This window comes from Coregonus clupeaformis, chromosome 24 (genome assembly GCF_020615455.1).
Source record: "Coregonus clupeaformis isolate EN_2021a chromosome 24, ASM2061545v1, whole genome shotgun sequence".
Taxonomy (NCBI): domain Eukaryota; kingdom Metazoa; phylum Chordata; class Actinopteri; order Salmoniformes; family Salmonidae; genus Coregonus; species Coregonus clupeaformis.
The window spans coordinates 11,582,989-11,596,635 of NC_059215.1; the positions used below are offsets into that span (position 1 = coordinate 11,582,989).

General features: G+C 39.7%; 1 protein-coding gene across 3 annotated transcripts in view; it reads right to left on the reverse strand.

The window, feature by feature from the left end:
- Window positions 1–633: 633 nt before the first annotated feature.
- LOC121538033 (diacylglycerol kinase alpha) overlaps window positions 634–13,647 on the reverse strand; it is a 34,337-nt gene continuing 21,323 nt past the window's right edge. For all 3 annotated transcript variants that reach the window (XM_045207040.1, XM_045207038.1, XM_045207039.1), the window contains 14 exons: window positions 12,463–12,561; window positions 12,125–12,211; window positions 11,804–11,877; window positions 11,621–11,695; window positions 9,043–9,128; window positions 7,993–8,082; window positions 6,796–6,956; window positions 6,559–6,623; window positions 6,341–6,431; window positions 3,963–4,152; window positions 3,546–3,663; window positions 1,950–2,010; window positions 1,295–1,759; window positions 634–1,143 (listed from right to left, as the gene is read on the reverse strand). In XM_045207040.1, the coding sequence (XP_045062975.1) occupies window positions 1,682–1,759; window positions 1,950–2,010; window positions 3,546–3,663; window positions 3,963–4,152; window positions 6,341–6,431; window positions 6,559–6,623; window positions 6,796–6,956; window positions 7,993–8,082; window positions 9,043–9,128; window positions 11,621–11,695; window positions 11,804–11,877; window positions 12,125–12,211; window positions 12,463–12,561 (1,275 nt within the window). In that variant the 3' untranslated portion in view covers window positions 634–1,143; window positions 1,295–1,681. The remainder of the gene's footprint in view (window positions 1,144–1,294; window positions 1,760–1,949; window positions 2,011–3,545; window positions 3,664–3,962; window positions 4,153–6,340; window positions 6,432–6,558; window positions 6,624–6,795; window positions 6,957–7,992; window positions 8,083–9,042; window positions 9,129–11,620; window positions 11,696–11,803; window positions 11,878–12,124; window positions 12,212–12,462; window positions 12,562–13,647) is intronic.

Genomic DNA, 13,647 nt, shown 5'->3' on the forward strand with positions numbered 1-13,647 from the left:
ATCCTACTTGCTCTGGATAAGAGTGTCTGCTAAATGACTAAAATGTGAAAATGCTTAACACCTAAGAAACATTTTGTACTTAAAAAAAAATACTTAACATAGGCCAGGCCCTGTTGTTACCTCATATCCCAGTGATAATGCCTTGCATTACGCCTGGGAAGAAAACACTTCAATTTGCTCAACTTGCTATTAGCTCAACTTATCCCAATGCAAACATTTTGACTATTAGCCCACCCACACAGCTACAAGGATGCACTTTCATGCTAGGTTTAGGACCTCATGTTGAAGCTTATAGAGACCCCAACTGATGTATAGAACCATCTTAAAAGTATCTACTTTGGTTTAGATACACACATCATGAAACCTCTAACACAATACATTCATTTGACTTTTTTGGACCTAAATTGCTTACCACTTTTCCCATGTGGTTTCTTCCTTAGACTCCATGAAATAATGACCTCTTCCTAAATATTTGGTCAAATTATTAATTTTGTGTATGGTTTCCTTGAAATAAGGGTGGCTCAACTTAACCCTTTGGCTCAATTTACCCCACTTTCCCCTTGGCCTAACTAATAAAGAAACATATCATCAAATAGTTACCTATTCATTATATAATAACCACACCACATTGCACAATGTCATGACGGTTTATTGAAATATCTATAGCATAATTTACAATATTTTCAATATTCTCAGGATTTAAGTGAAATGATATGGCTAACATCCAATTAGAGATACCGAATAAGAGAAAACTGAGACCTTGCATTGAGAGGCAGAAGTAAACAATTCATTTTTGACTCCAAACTGTCACTCAATATATTAAAACTACAGGCTTTTTAAAAGGCCATTTTAGTTCTGCTATTAAAACAATTAAATTACATTTGACCACAGGACAAAGGAGCAAAGGGTTTCCTGCTAACATACACAAGCACTAAATAGTGCATAATAATTTCATATAAATCTGCACTTATGTGGGTATATTAGCACAAGCATTATGCACTGAGCTTCTAAATATTTAATAAATCCTAGAAAGTTCTAGACTTTCAATGACCAAATTATATATACATTTAAATTATCCTACTAAAATGTAATAACAATTAAGGAAAATGCAGTTCAAATAATCTTGTTGAATAAACATTTCAGCTGGTAGAGCACGGCGCTTGTAACGCTAAGGTAGTGGGTTCGATCCCCGGGACCACCCATACACAAAAAAAAATGTATGCACGCATGACTGTAAGTCGCTTTGGATAAAAGCGTCTGCTAAATGGCATATTATTTTATTTATTTATTTCACTCAAACTTTTGAAGCGGATACCAATATCTTAGACTGTGCAACCTAGCAGTCTTTGTCTCCTTGATAACACATAAGATGAATTTGGCAAAAATGATGGCAAAGGCACATAAAACCCACTAAAAGCTCTTAACTTCTTGTCCAGAGTCATATATAAGGATATCATACAGCTGTAGTTTGCAATGTTTTCATAATACCATCTTGTATTGAGGCAGAACGAACAAAATAATATGTGTTGAACTTTCTGAAAATGTTGGTCAACCTATTTCTCTAAAATATGCACATACCAACTGGTTTCACAAACCAAGTTGCTTCAGTCATTTCACAAATGTAAAATAATAAGCAAGTGCATACAGGTCATGTTACTGCGTGTAGCCAGGGAGCAGGCTACTACTTTGAGCTGAAGAAGCTGGACCGGCCCTGGGGAGCCATCAGCATATTGGCCTGGTTCTTGTGTGTGATGTGAATCTGAAGGGGGAATATGAGTGAAAGGTGTTACTCAAATGACCATGTTATTACCATGTTACCAACATGTTACCATGTTATATTAACAAAATGTTATTAGCATCAAGCCCCATGGTCTCTAGCAATAGAATTTGCTTTCAAACTCTTCAAACGCTCTGTTACACTGAACTCAATCTGGGTTCCTAGCACTCACCATACAGGGTGGCTGCATCCAGGGCTCTCCGTCTATCTGCATCGGTAAAGGTTTCTTAGTCCTTAAAGATGGACAGAGACATAAGGGAGATAATTCTGTGTTCACAACATCTCTGAATTTTGTAAATACCAGCATACGACTGTGAAAAATACACTTGAACGCCCCTCCAACTGGTAATTAATAGTGGGAAACTCGTCGATCATCCCCATGCGCCGTGTTTGCCACTTGCACCTCTCTGATGTAATTTGTCAACAAAAAAAGACAGCAAGCATGGTGGCATCTTCAGCAGTTGTACAAATTATTGATATAAAATTGATTCTGTTTTATCGTCCTTCTGATTTAACCTCTTAAAGACCGGACCCTTTAAAAAAAAATTTCACCTAAAATGACATAACCAAATCTAACTGCCTGTAGTTCAGGACCGGAAGCAAGGATATGCATATTCTTGATACCATTTGAAAGGAAACACTTTGAAGTTTGTGGAAATGTGAAATTAATGTAGGAGAATATAACACATTAGATCTGGTAAAAGATAATACAAACAAAAAAACATGGTTTTCTATTTATTTTTTTGTTCCATCATCTTTGAAATGCAAGAGAAAGGCCACAATATAATATTGCAGTTTAAGCACAATTTAGATTTTGGCCACTAGTTAGCAGCACTGTGTGTGCAAAGTTTCAGATTGATCCAGTGAAGCATTGCAATACTGGACTATTTTGTATCAAGTCTGCCCAAATGTGCCGAATTGGTCAATTGATACATTTAAGTACATAACTATAGAGAACATACAAAATGTACGTTTACACACTCCCAGGAATGTCATACATGATGGATCATTAGCTTATACACTAACTTTCACACATCTAGATGGCCGTGCGGGGTGGGTGTGGAGCCAGAGACTGCAGGGGTTCAAACTGTAGAACCCAGTTCCTACATTTTAATAATTAAATGTATCTCTGAGACCCTTATGATGACAAATCAGAGCATGATTACTGAATGTAAGTACATTATTTACCTTCAGAGGTGAATGTATCAAACCAAACCAGTTGGCGTGATACGTTTTTTATTGTTGTGCACTCTCCTCAAACAACAGCATGGTCTTTTTTTCACTGTAATAGCTACTGTAAATTGGACAGTGCAGTTAGATTAACAATAATTTAAGCTTTCTGCCCAAATAAGACATGTCTATGTCCTGGAAAGTTTGCTGTTACTTACAACAGTCATGCTAATCACATTAGCGCACGCTAGCTCAACTGTTCCGTATACGGGACACTGATCCCGTAGAGGTTAAAAAGTGTAAGCAGCTTTGGATATACTTTTTATGGGCAAAAAATAGCAAAATAATCACAAGCCTTCTCATGACCTCCATGTTTTATGGAAGTTTCCCAGTTCAGAACGTGAATACATCCAACTTGTATTTAAGACTTTACAACGGGTAATTACCACCTTCCCACTTGGTTATGAACGCAGCATTAGTAGTGGGGATGTTTTTTTTTTTTTAAGTTGCAAGGTGTAAAAATCATCATCCCACATCATACTGTACATGTGATATCTCAGCTAGTCTGTACACGTCTCAACATGTCACAAACACTCACCTGATTGTAATCTGTGAGGTTTTTGCTAGTCTTATAGCACTCTTAAATCCCGTATATATCTGCCCCATCTCCATGGCCCCTTCTAGGCCAACCACTTCCAAACGCCGGTCACTGAGGTCTGTCATGGAAGATGGAAACACTGAACATGCAATTGACACAGAGGTAGTACAGTTTTCAGTCAGACTAGCTGTTAAGATTCAAACCTACTTCACAACACATCCAGGGTTAAGGGCCTCTTCCAATAAAGATAACAACGTTTCTCTTTTAACAGCTGTGACATGAGAACAGACCTCTTGCAATGGATACTCTAAAACAACTGACATGATATTCTAACAATATTCTATACCAGACATGGGCACACCCTTTAACATTTTGAAATCTTGAGCCCTTGGATCAAGCCAAGAGATTTCACTGTACCTTGTCCGCTGACTTTCAGGACTTCATAGTCGACAATAACCTCAGGCATTTCCTGAGGATTCATCAAGCACTTGCATTCACTCTTCTTGGCTTCTCCCCACAGGTTGGATCCACCGTGCATGCTGGGAATGTTGAGGACAGCGATCCCCTCCATAGAAAGGCCACTCAGGTCCAATGGGGTGCCGCAGCACTGAGGGACGTACAACATCAGGCAGACAGTGCAACTTAATGAGATGCCATAATGAGATAAACATACCACAGAACTATCAGGTCACCTATGTTAACCACAATCCTCATGTAATAAAATAATATGTGCTTGCTTGCTGACTGTGTTGAGGTGTGTGTTGGGATTCGTTGCTTGAAAAGTAATATATTACATATTACTCATTATAATATTTTTTATGCTGTCCATTCAACACCATGGAGCTCCACTATATCTACTATTATCCTGCTAAAACTGCTTAGAACACACTGTTATATCGAAATTCTAACAACGTCAGTGTGTTAAATAGACTTATTTAGGAAAATTCAAGGACAGAGTGGGGCTTGACTTTATTAGAATGCATTTTGTGGAGGATTTAAATGACAGTTTGCATTCACGATCAGCAGTTTAATACACCGGTTATTTTAATTTTGATGTCGGGATTTAATGTCGTCCTTGTTGTAACTTCATAGCCTGTATTTAGTGGCTTTAATATGTATATTTCATTTTGTAAAGCTGCCTAAATGTTTATCGACAATAGACCTATGCCCATTCCTTTGATGCGTAGGGTAACGTGGGGTAACATACCCCCCGGGGTAACTACACTTTCCCTGGCCGCCACCACATCTAAATTTTTTAAGTCACTAACCAACCGATTCTGAGGTAAGTTGATCTAATATTTCGTCATTTACACAAAGTTAATGAATGACGTGGAAGGTTTGTTCCTCGACGTGCTAGCGGAGTGGAACTCACCTTCCACGGAGTGCCATTATTTTCCAGAGAACGCATAGAGCCCCGAGTTGATTATCCCTTTTATACCATGGCTATAATTTAACTCATTTGCCGCTAGAAATGTGTTCATTTGCAGGTAGAAATGTGTTCAACATCCACTGAAGTAGCTATCAAGTTTACTAGATAGTTACAGTAGTTGCCTTGGTAACCAAACAAACAGACTTGCTAGTTTAGCTAACCGAACCATAAGTCTTAGTTTGCTATTATGAAAATTGAATTCAACTTTTGCTTTCAAAAGCAGTTCAAACATAGAACATGTAAGAATAAACTATAGCCACTGAATTCTAATGCTGATATACTGTGTGTTATAGGGAAATAATGCATGCTCGAGAATGCCTTTCAAGCCAATCAGAAACTAGTATTCAACCATGGTATAAATATATACACATCTAATTAAATTAGATCTATAAAAAGTTTTATATATATATATATATATTTACACCATTAGGGGAGCCTACAATAATCAATTTGTTTAGAGATACAAATTGTAATCAGTTTTTAATAAAGCAGTACACATTTAAGGTAAGTGTGTTGGAGGCAACTGGCCCCCCCTCCAATAGGGCAACTTTAAACTGTAGCCACTTATTTCCCTAAGCATAACCATCATTAAAATACCACATTTCTACCAAACGTTGCTTTTTTGTGTCTGCAATTGGACATTGTTCTTAGGGCTGGGTAGTTACACCATGTTACCCTATCAAGATATAATTTAGTTGTGTGATGACACTTTTTGCCATTTTGAATTGTATTTATCAGACATTTTTGATTGTTTATATGGACATTTCGTAAGAACACTTGGAAATATTATTTAGGCCTATGGATCTTCGTTTATTATCATAATGTGTAGGCCTATAGATTTCTCCTCTTTCACGCATTTCTGGAACTTTGGCTACCAGCTTTGTGCACAATCTCCAGATGCTATTTCAGGTTTGATGTGGTGTTTCCAAACAAAGATATCAATACTTGCTGAGTTTGCGTTTGACTAAAATGTTGATCTCTTTCTCCTCGATTAACACAAAAAAAGGGAGTATTTCCACGAGGAAAAGGTTAAGCGGGATAACAACACAGCTGCCATCTTTCTTTGATTTTCGGCTTCACGATAGCCTAGGAAACGAGTTAGCCTAGCTACAGCATGAATTCCAGGAAACAAAACTTAAAACATATACAACACGCTGACAGATTCTGAAATTAATGGAAAAAGTAACTGTAATAATATAAAACAATGTTGAAGACGGCAACTTGTTATGTTACTCCGTTACTCATAAAAGTAATATTACTGTAATGCGTTACTTTTACCCGCAACACTGGTTGGGTATACGTGTTTCTGTAAAGTTACTATATGTTTCTATGTGCTGATGCAAAGCTGTGTGTTTGCGATCCTCACCTCAATTGTAAGACATTCATTCAGTTTCTTGCATGAAGCAGAGATGGTCTCAGAGGTGGCAAACTCAAAGTACCACAACTTGTTCTTCATTCTGGAATATTGAACAACAGTCTTGCAATAACGTAGGGTCGTTTACACCATGCACAAAGTTACTACCCCTAAAAGGCTAGTTCCCTCTGGATAACCAAACTCCAGCCTGGTAATTCAAGTTTGCTTACCTGCTGTTGAATTTCTGGGGGTGTTTCTCTCTCAGCGTATGAAACCGGTGGGCAATAGAGGCATCCTGTCAATACAGAGCAAGTTCTAAAAAGTTGACAAAGCATTCTGGTGTGTGCCATAAATAAGTAACATCAGTTTTTGTTGGCGTGACAATGACCATAGGAGTTGGCAAGACAGCACAAACAGATCTGGGACAATGCTAGAATTTAAGTCCTAACTCCTCTCCACTCACTCACCACTCCGATGGAGAAGTAGTTGTTGATGATCTCATAAGGCACAGGGTCTCCCATCTCCTCGGGGTCCTCTAGGATCACCTCTACATTCCAGCGGTCCATCAGCACTGGGGTGCTGCCCTCGATCTCCTTCAGGATCCGACACAGATCCGTTCCATCATAACCTATAGGGGAGAGTGGCTCAACTTACCCCATTCTTTACATTCAGCATCACTCCGTCAAGGGAAATATAGTATTCTTTCTAACAAAGATATCTACATATATTTCAGGATGTTCTGGAAATAATTAGAATTCATATAAACATGACAGTTTTGAAAACATACTTGTCCAAACAAAGTGGTCTCTTTGCACAACTTACCCCAGGTTTGGGATAAGTTAAGCCGCAGGACAGTAAGTTAAGCCGCCTACAAATTTCTGTACTGAATGAAATATTACCACTACCTTTTAAAAACCATTTCTATCTTTATTTCCCAAACACAATTCAACACAATCACAATTGCTTTTTTGCCTTTTAACACAGACCTAACAAACATGCCTAACAAACACTTTGTACTTTTTAAAAACACTTATGACATAGGCCAGGCCCTGTTGTTACCGCATATCACAGTGATAATGCCTTGCATTACGCCTGGGAAGAAAACACTTCAATTTACTCAACTTCCCATTGGCTCAACTTACCCCAAGGCAAACATTTTGACTATATTAGCCCACACAGCTACATGTATGCACTCTCATGCTAGGTTTAGGACCTGCTATTGAAGCTTATAGAGACCCCAACTGATGTATAGAACAATCTTACAATTATCTACTTTGGTTTAGATACAAGCATCATGAAACCTCTAACAATAAATACAAATCATATTTTTTTTACCTAACTTGCTTACCACTTTTTCCATGTGGTTTCTTCCATCACAATGATGACCTCTTCCTAAATATTTTGTTAAATTATACATTTTGTACAAGGGTGGCTCAACTTACCCCTTTGGCTCAACTTACCCCACTCTCCCCTACAGACCATAGCGATACAATGATAATTCTGTGCTACCAACGGTCCCACACACAAGCACACAAACATAAAAGAAGAAACCAAGACGAACACCCAGAGACAGTGATTCATTCAATACACACAGTAGAATTATGCACAGAAGATACAGGAAATATGATCCGGGAACGAAAATGAAAAAAGACAACCCTGCTCACCTCCTCCCCATCTAAGACAACGTGCGAGGTCATTTCCTGTGCCCAGGGGTAACACAGCCACAGGTGGCCGCACTTGAAGATTGGCTTTTTCTGATTACACCAGAAGGGGAGAAAGAGAGATTGTCAGCATTACTCATGTCTAGGTTACTACATGGAATTCCACTTCTGTAACATGTTTGGGTGTTTGGTAAGGGAATTCATAGTTTTTACTCATACACTAAAGTTGACTTGTCTATTGGCATGTACACTCATTTATTAGGTACACCCATCTAGTACCGGGTCAGACCCCCCTTTGCCTCCAGAACAGCCTGAATTCATCGGGGCATGAAAACATTCCCCACACCATTACACTACAGCCACCAGCCTGTACCGTTGACACCAGGCAGGATGGGGCCATGGACTCATGCTGCTTACGCCAAAACCTGACTCTGCCATCAGCATGACGAAACAGGAACCGGGATTCGTCGGACCAGGCAATGTTTTTCCACTCCTCAATTGTCCAGTGTTGGTGATGGCGTACCCACCGGAGCCGCTTCTTCTTGTTTTTAGCGGATAGGATTGGAACCCGGTGTGGTCGTCTGCTGCAATAGCCCATCCGTGACAAGGACCGATGAGTTGTGCGTTCCGAGATGCCGTTGTGGCCTGCCTGTTACCTTGCACGATTCTTACCATTCTCCTTTGACCTCTCATCAACAAAGTGTTTTCTTCCACAGGACTGCCGCTGACTGGATGTTTTTTGTTCATCGCACCATTCTCTGCAAACTCTAGACACTGTTGTGCGTGAAAAGGCCAGGAAGCCGGCCGTTTCTGAGATACTGGAACCGACAATCATACCACATTCAAAGTCACTTAGGTCACTCGTTTTGTCCATTCTAATGTTCAATCGAACAGTAACTGAATGCCTCGATGTCTGTCTGCCTGCTTTATATAGCAAGCCACGGCCACTGTCTGTAGGAGCAAACCATTTTCGTGAACGGGGTGGTGTACCTAATAAAACTGGCCACTGAGTGTATAGTACATGGTCTACCAATATTGTGTACTGGACCCCACCTATGGCATCAAGTATCCAGCCCACAGTGCCGTCGCCTCCGCAAACCAAGATCCTGTAATCCTTCAGATTTCTGAAGAAGCACAGCCTGAAACACAGATTTTGTATTATGTTGGGGGTCCAGGACAAGATCTAAAAGTGACGTTCACTGATGGTTATGGCATCACAGAGAGAAATAAGCCGTTCAAGTTTACTTCAAGTACAGTGGGGAAAAAAGTATTTAGTCAGCCACCAATTGTGCAAGTTCTCCCACTTAAAAAGATGAGAGGCCTGTAATGTTCATCATAGGTACACGTCAACTATGACAGACAAATTGAGATTTTTTTTCTCCAGAAAATCACATTGTAGGATTTTTTAATGAATTTATTTGCAAATTATGGTGGAAAATAAGTATTTGGTCGCCTACAAACAAGCAAGATTTCTGGCTCTCACAGACCTGTAACTTCTTCTTTAAGAGGCTCCTCTGTCCTCCACTCGTTACCTGTATTAATGGCACCTGTTTGAACTTGTTATCAGTATAAAAGACGCCTGTCCACAACATCAAACAGTCACACTCCAAACTCCACTATGGCCAAGACCAAAGAGCTGTCAAAGGACACCAGAAACAAAATTGTAGACCTGCACCAGGCTGGGAAGACTGAATCTGCAATAGGTAAGCAGCTTGGTTTGAAGAAATCAACTGTGGGAGCAATTATTAGGAAATGGAAGACATACAAGACCACTGATAATCTCCCCTCGATCTGGGGCTCCACGCAAGATCTCACCCCGTTGGGTCAAAATGATCACAAGAACGGTGAGCAAAAATCCCAGAACCACACTGGGGGACCTAGTGAATGACCTGCAGAGAGCTGGGACCAAAGTAACAAAGCCTACCATCAGTAACACACTACGCCGCCAGGGACTCAAATCCTGCAGTGCCAGACGTGTCCCCCCTGCTTAAGCCAGTACATGTCCAGGCCCATCTGAAGTTTGCTAGAGTGCATTTGGATGATCCAGAAGAGGATTGGGAGAATGTCATATGGTCAGATGAAACCAAAATATAACTTTTTGGTTAAAACTCAACTCGTCGTGTTTGGAGGACAAAGAATGCTGAGTTGCATCCAAAGAACACCATACCTACTGTGGAGCATGGGGGTGGAAACATCATGCTTTGGGGCTGTTTTTCTGCAAAGGGACCAGGACGACTGATCCGTGTAAAGGAAAGAATGAATGGGGCCATGTATCGTGATATTTTGAGTGAAAACTTCCTTCCATCAGCAAGGGCATTGAAGATGAAACGTGGCTGGGTCTTTCAGCATGACAATGATCCCAAACACACCGCCCGGGCAACGAAGGAGTGGCTTCGTAAGAAGCATTTCAAGGTCCTGGAGTGGCCTAGCCAGTTTCCAGATCTCAACCCCATAGAAAATCTTTGGAGGGAGTTGAAAGTCTGTGTTGCCCAGCGACAGCCCCAAAACATCACTGCTCTAGAGGAGATCTGCATGGAGGAATGGGCCAAAATACCAGCAACAGTGTGTGAAAACCTTGTGAAGACTTACAGAAAACGTTTGACCTGTGTCATTGCCAACAAAGGGTATATAACAAAGTATTGAGAAACTTTTGTTATTGACCAAATACTTATTTTCCACCATAATTTGCTAATAAATTCATTAAAAATCCTACAATGTGATTTTCTGGATTTTTTTTCCTCATTTTGTCTGTCATAGTTGACGTGTACCTATGATGAAAATTACAGGCCTCTCTCATCTTTTTAAGTGGGAGAACTTGCACAATTGGTGGCTGACTAAATACTTTTTTCCCCCCACTGTAGTTGATGGCCTGCAACTGAGCCTAATTTGACCAGACTTATTCGTGAAACTTTAACGTGAAATACTGTAGTAACTCCTACAACTATTTACTTTTTTCACAAACGGACACCAGTTTGGTGGCGAAACATAAACAACAAAGACATTAACATAGAAAAATTAAAAAAGGTTTGTCACATTTTTTTAAACTGATATTTCATGCTGAAACCCACCAATGGTATTAACTTAGCGGATGGTTTATATTTAGGATAATGTTTTACAGCTTTGTCATTCTATTTTAAAATCTTATTTGATTATTTTATATATTTTACATGTGATAAGGCCACAGACGGCCAGAGATAATTACAGATTACTGTGATAATCTGAAGTACCAGAAAAGGCCACTAGATGTCATCTAATAAAATTCCCCTAAAAACGTGAACGTTTTCTGGTAGTTTATTGGTAAACTTTGAACGTTTCCAGTAATATACCCTCCCTTTGCAACCCTTTTATTGGCTTTGATGTTACAACTATCCCAATACAGTTGCATATTCAAGCAGCAAATAAGAGAACTGGTAATGAAATTATATTAAGGCCCAGATACATACACAATTACAATCTCAGACTCCTCAAAATGTAAAATGTCTTAAATGTAATTTTCGAGATTTAAAGCTGCTAAATACACCCGAGTTGTCCAATTAGTAATGCAGTTAGAACAGTGTAGTTTTTCCATTTGATTCTGATAGCAGTCTATACTTAGATAGATCATATGCAGTTATCCATATGGGAAACTTACCCTGCTCCTGGTCCACCATTGGAGAGGTTATACACCTGCCGTGGATTCAGCAAATACTGAAATTTACGCAGAACTCTGAAATAAATAAAATAGGACTTGAAATTGTAAAATAGGAAGATTGACATGGTTTTATATTCAACCATAAATGCCCATTTGTGTAGGAGTGCTCACTTGTAGCCTTACCTTTCTCCCTGCTTCCCTCCACTTTTAGGGTTCACAAACACTAAAAGAGGATGAGTGTCTGGGACCGGATTAATCTGTTCAGAGATAAATAGTTCAAAGGTTACAGCAGTTTCACAAATGGAGACAATGATGTCTATATTGTCAGTATATTCAGATGACATATAGTCTGAATGGAATATGGCTGTGAGGCACTTCCTAGTGACAGTTCTCTAGACTCTACAGAAGGTAAAATAGTTAGACACTGCTGCTTATTTACTCACACCAAGTACTATCCAGTGGTCCTGTATTAGGGAAAGGCCTAGTCAGGGTACTAGTACGTACCTGAAGCACCTTTCCGTCAGGAGTGGTGTTGTGGTCACTGTTGTCGGCTGAGCTCGAGGAGCCGTTCTTCATGCTGTTTTGCTTCTCCTGATGGGGTCAACAGAGAGATGGACAGTCAAGTTAGCAAATCCAGAGATAAAATAAAACAAGCAATAACCGTATGATAGTCAAATACAGATGTATTGTTTCTCAAACTGGGCATTTGAAATATCCTACTATTACCATTGCATGTGAGTGAATGTTGTTTTTAAGATAATAAAAAAAGTAATTTCACACAGTTGAGGTTCCTTAAAATATGTGAGATTTACAGTATTGGACACCTGTAGGTGATCCTGTACCTTCATAACAGGGTAGATGGCCCAGGGGGGGAGGATATGGTCTCTGAGAGTTCCACAGTTACAGTCAGAGGGCTCCTGGGAGGCACAGTCATCATGGCGCTGGAACACAGTAGCAGCCAGTGATATCTATTATCATATGATTCATTTATAAAGCCAATCACATTTTATTAATTAAGCATTTTTTCATCAACAGTAGTCACAAAGTGCTGTATTGTTCACAACTGTAGTTCCAGACATACAGTTGAAGTCGGACGTTTACACACACTTAGGTTGGAGTCCTTAAAACTTTTTTTCAACCACTCCACAAATTTCTTGTTAACAAACTAGAGTTTTGGCAAGTCGGTTAGGACATCTACTTTGTGCATGACACAAGTCCTTTTTCCAACAATAGTTTACAGACAGATGATTTCACTTATAATTCACTGTATCACAATTTCAGTGGGTCAGAAGTTTACATACACTAAATTGACTGTGCCTTTAAACAGCTTAGAAAATTCCAGAAAATGATGTCATAGCTTTAGAAGCTTCTGATAGGCTAATTGACATAATTTGAGTCAATTGGAGGTGTACCTGTGGATGTATTTCAAGGCCTACCTTCAAACTCAGTGCCTCTTTGCCTGACATCATGTGAAAATCAAAAGAAATCAGCCAAGACCTCAGAAAAAAAATTGTACCTCCACAAGTCCGGTTCATCCTTGGGCGCAATTTCCAAACGCCTGAAGGTACCACATTCATCTGTACAAACAATAGTACGCAAGTATAAACACCATGGGACCACGCAGCCGTCATACCGCTCAGGAAGGAGACGCGTTCTGACTCCTAGAGATGAACGTACTTTGGTGCGAAAAGTGCAAATCAATCCCAGAACAACAGCTAAGTACCTTGTGAAGATGCTGGAGGAAACAGGTACAAAAGTATCTATAGCCACAGTAAAACGAGTCCTATATCGACATAACCTGAAAGGCCGTTCAGCAAGGAAGAAGCCACTGCTCCAAAACTGCCATAAAAATGCCAGACTACGGTTTGCAACTGCACATGGGGACAAAGATCGTACTTTTTGAAGAAATGTCCTCTGGTCTGATGAAACAAAAATAGAACTGTTTGGCCGTAATGACCATCATTATGTTTGGAGGGAAAAGGGTGTAGCTTGCAAGCCGAATAACACCATCCCAACCGTGAAGCATG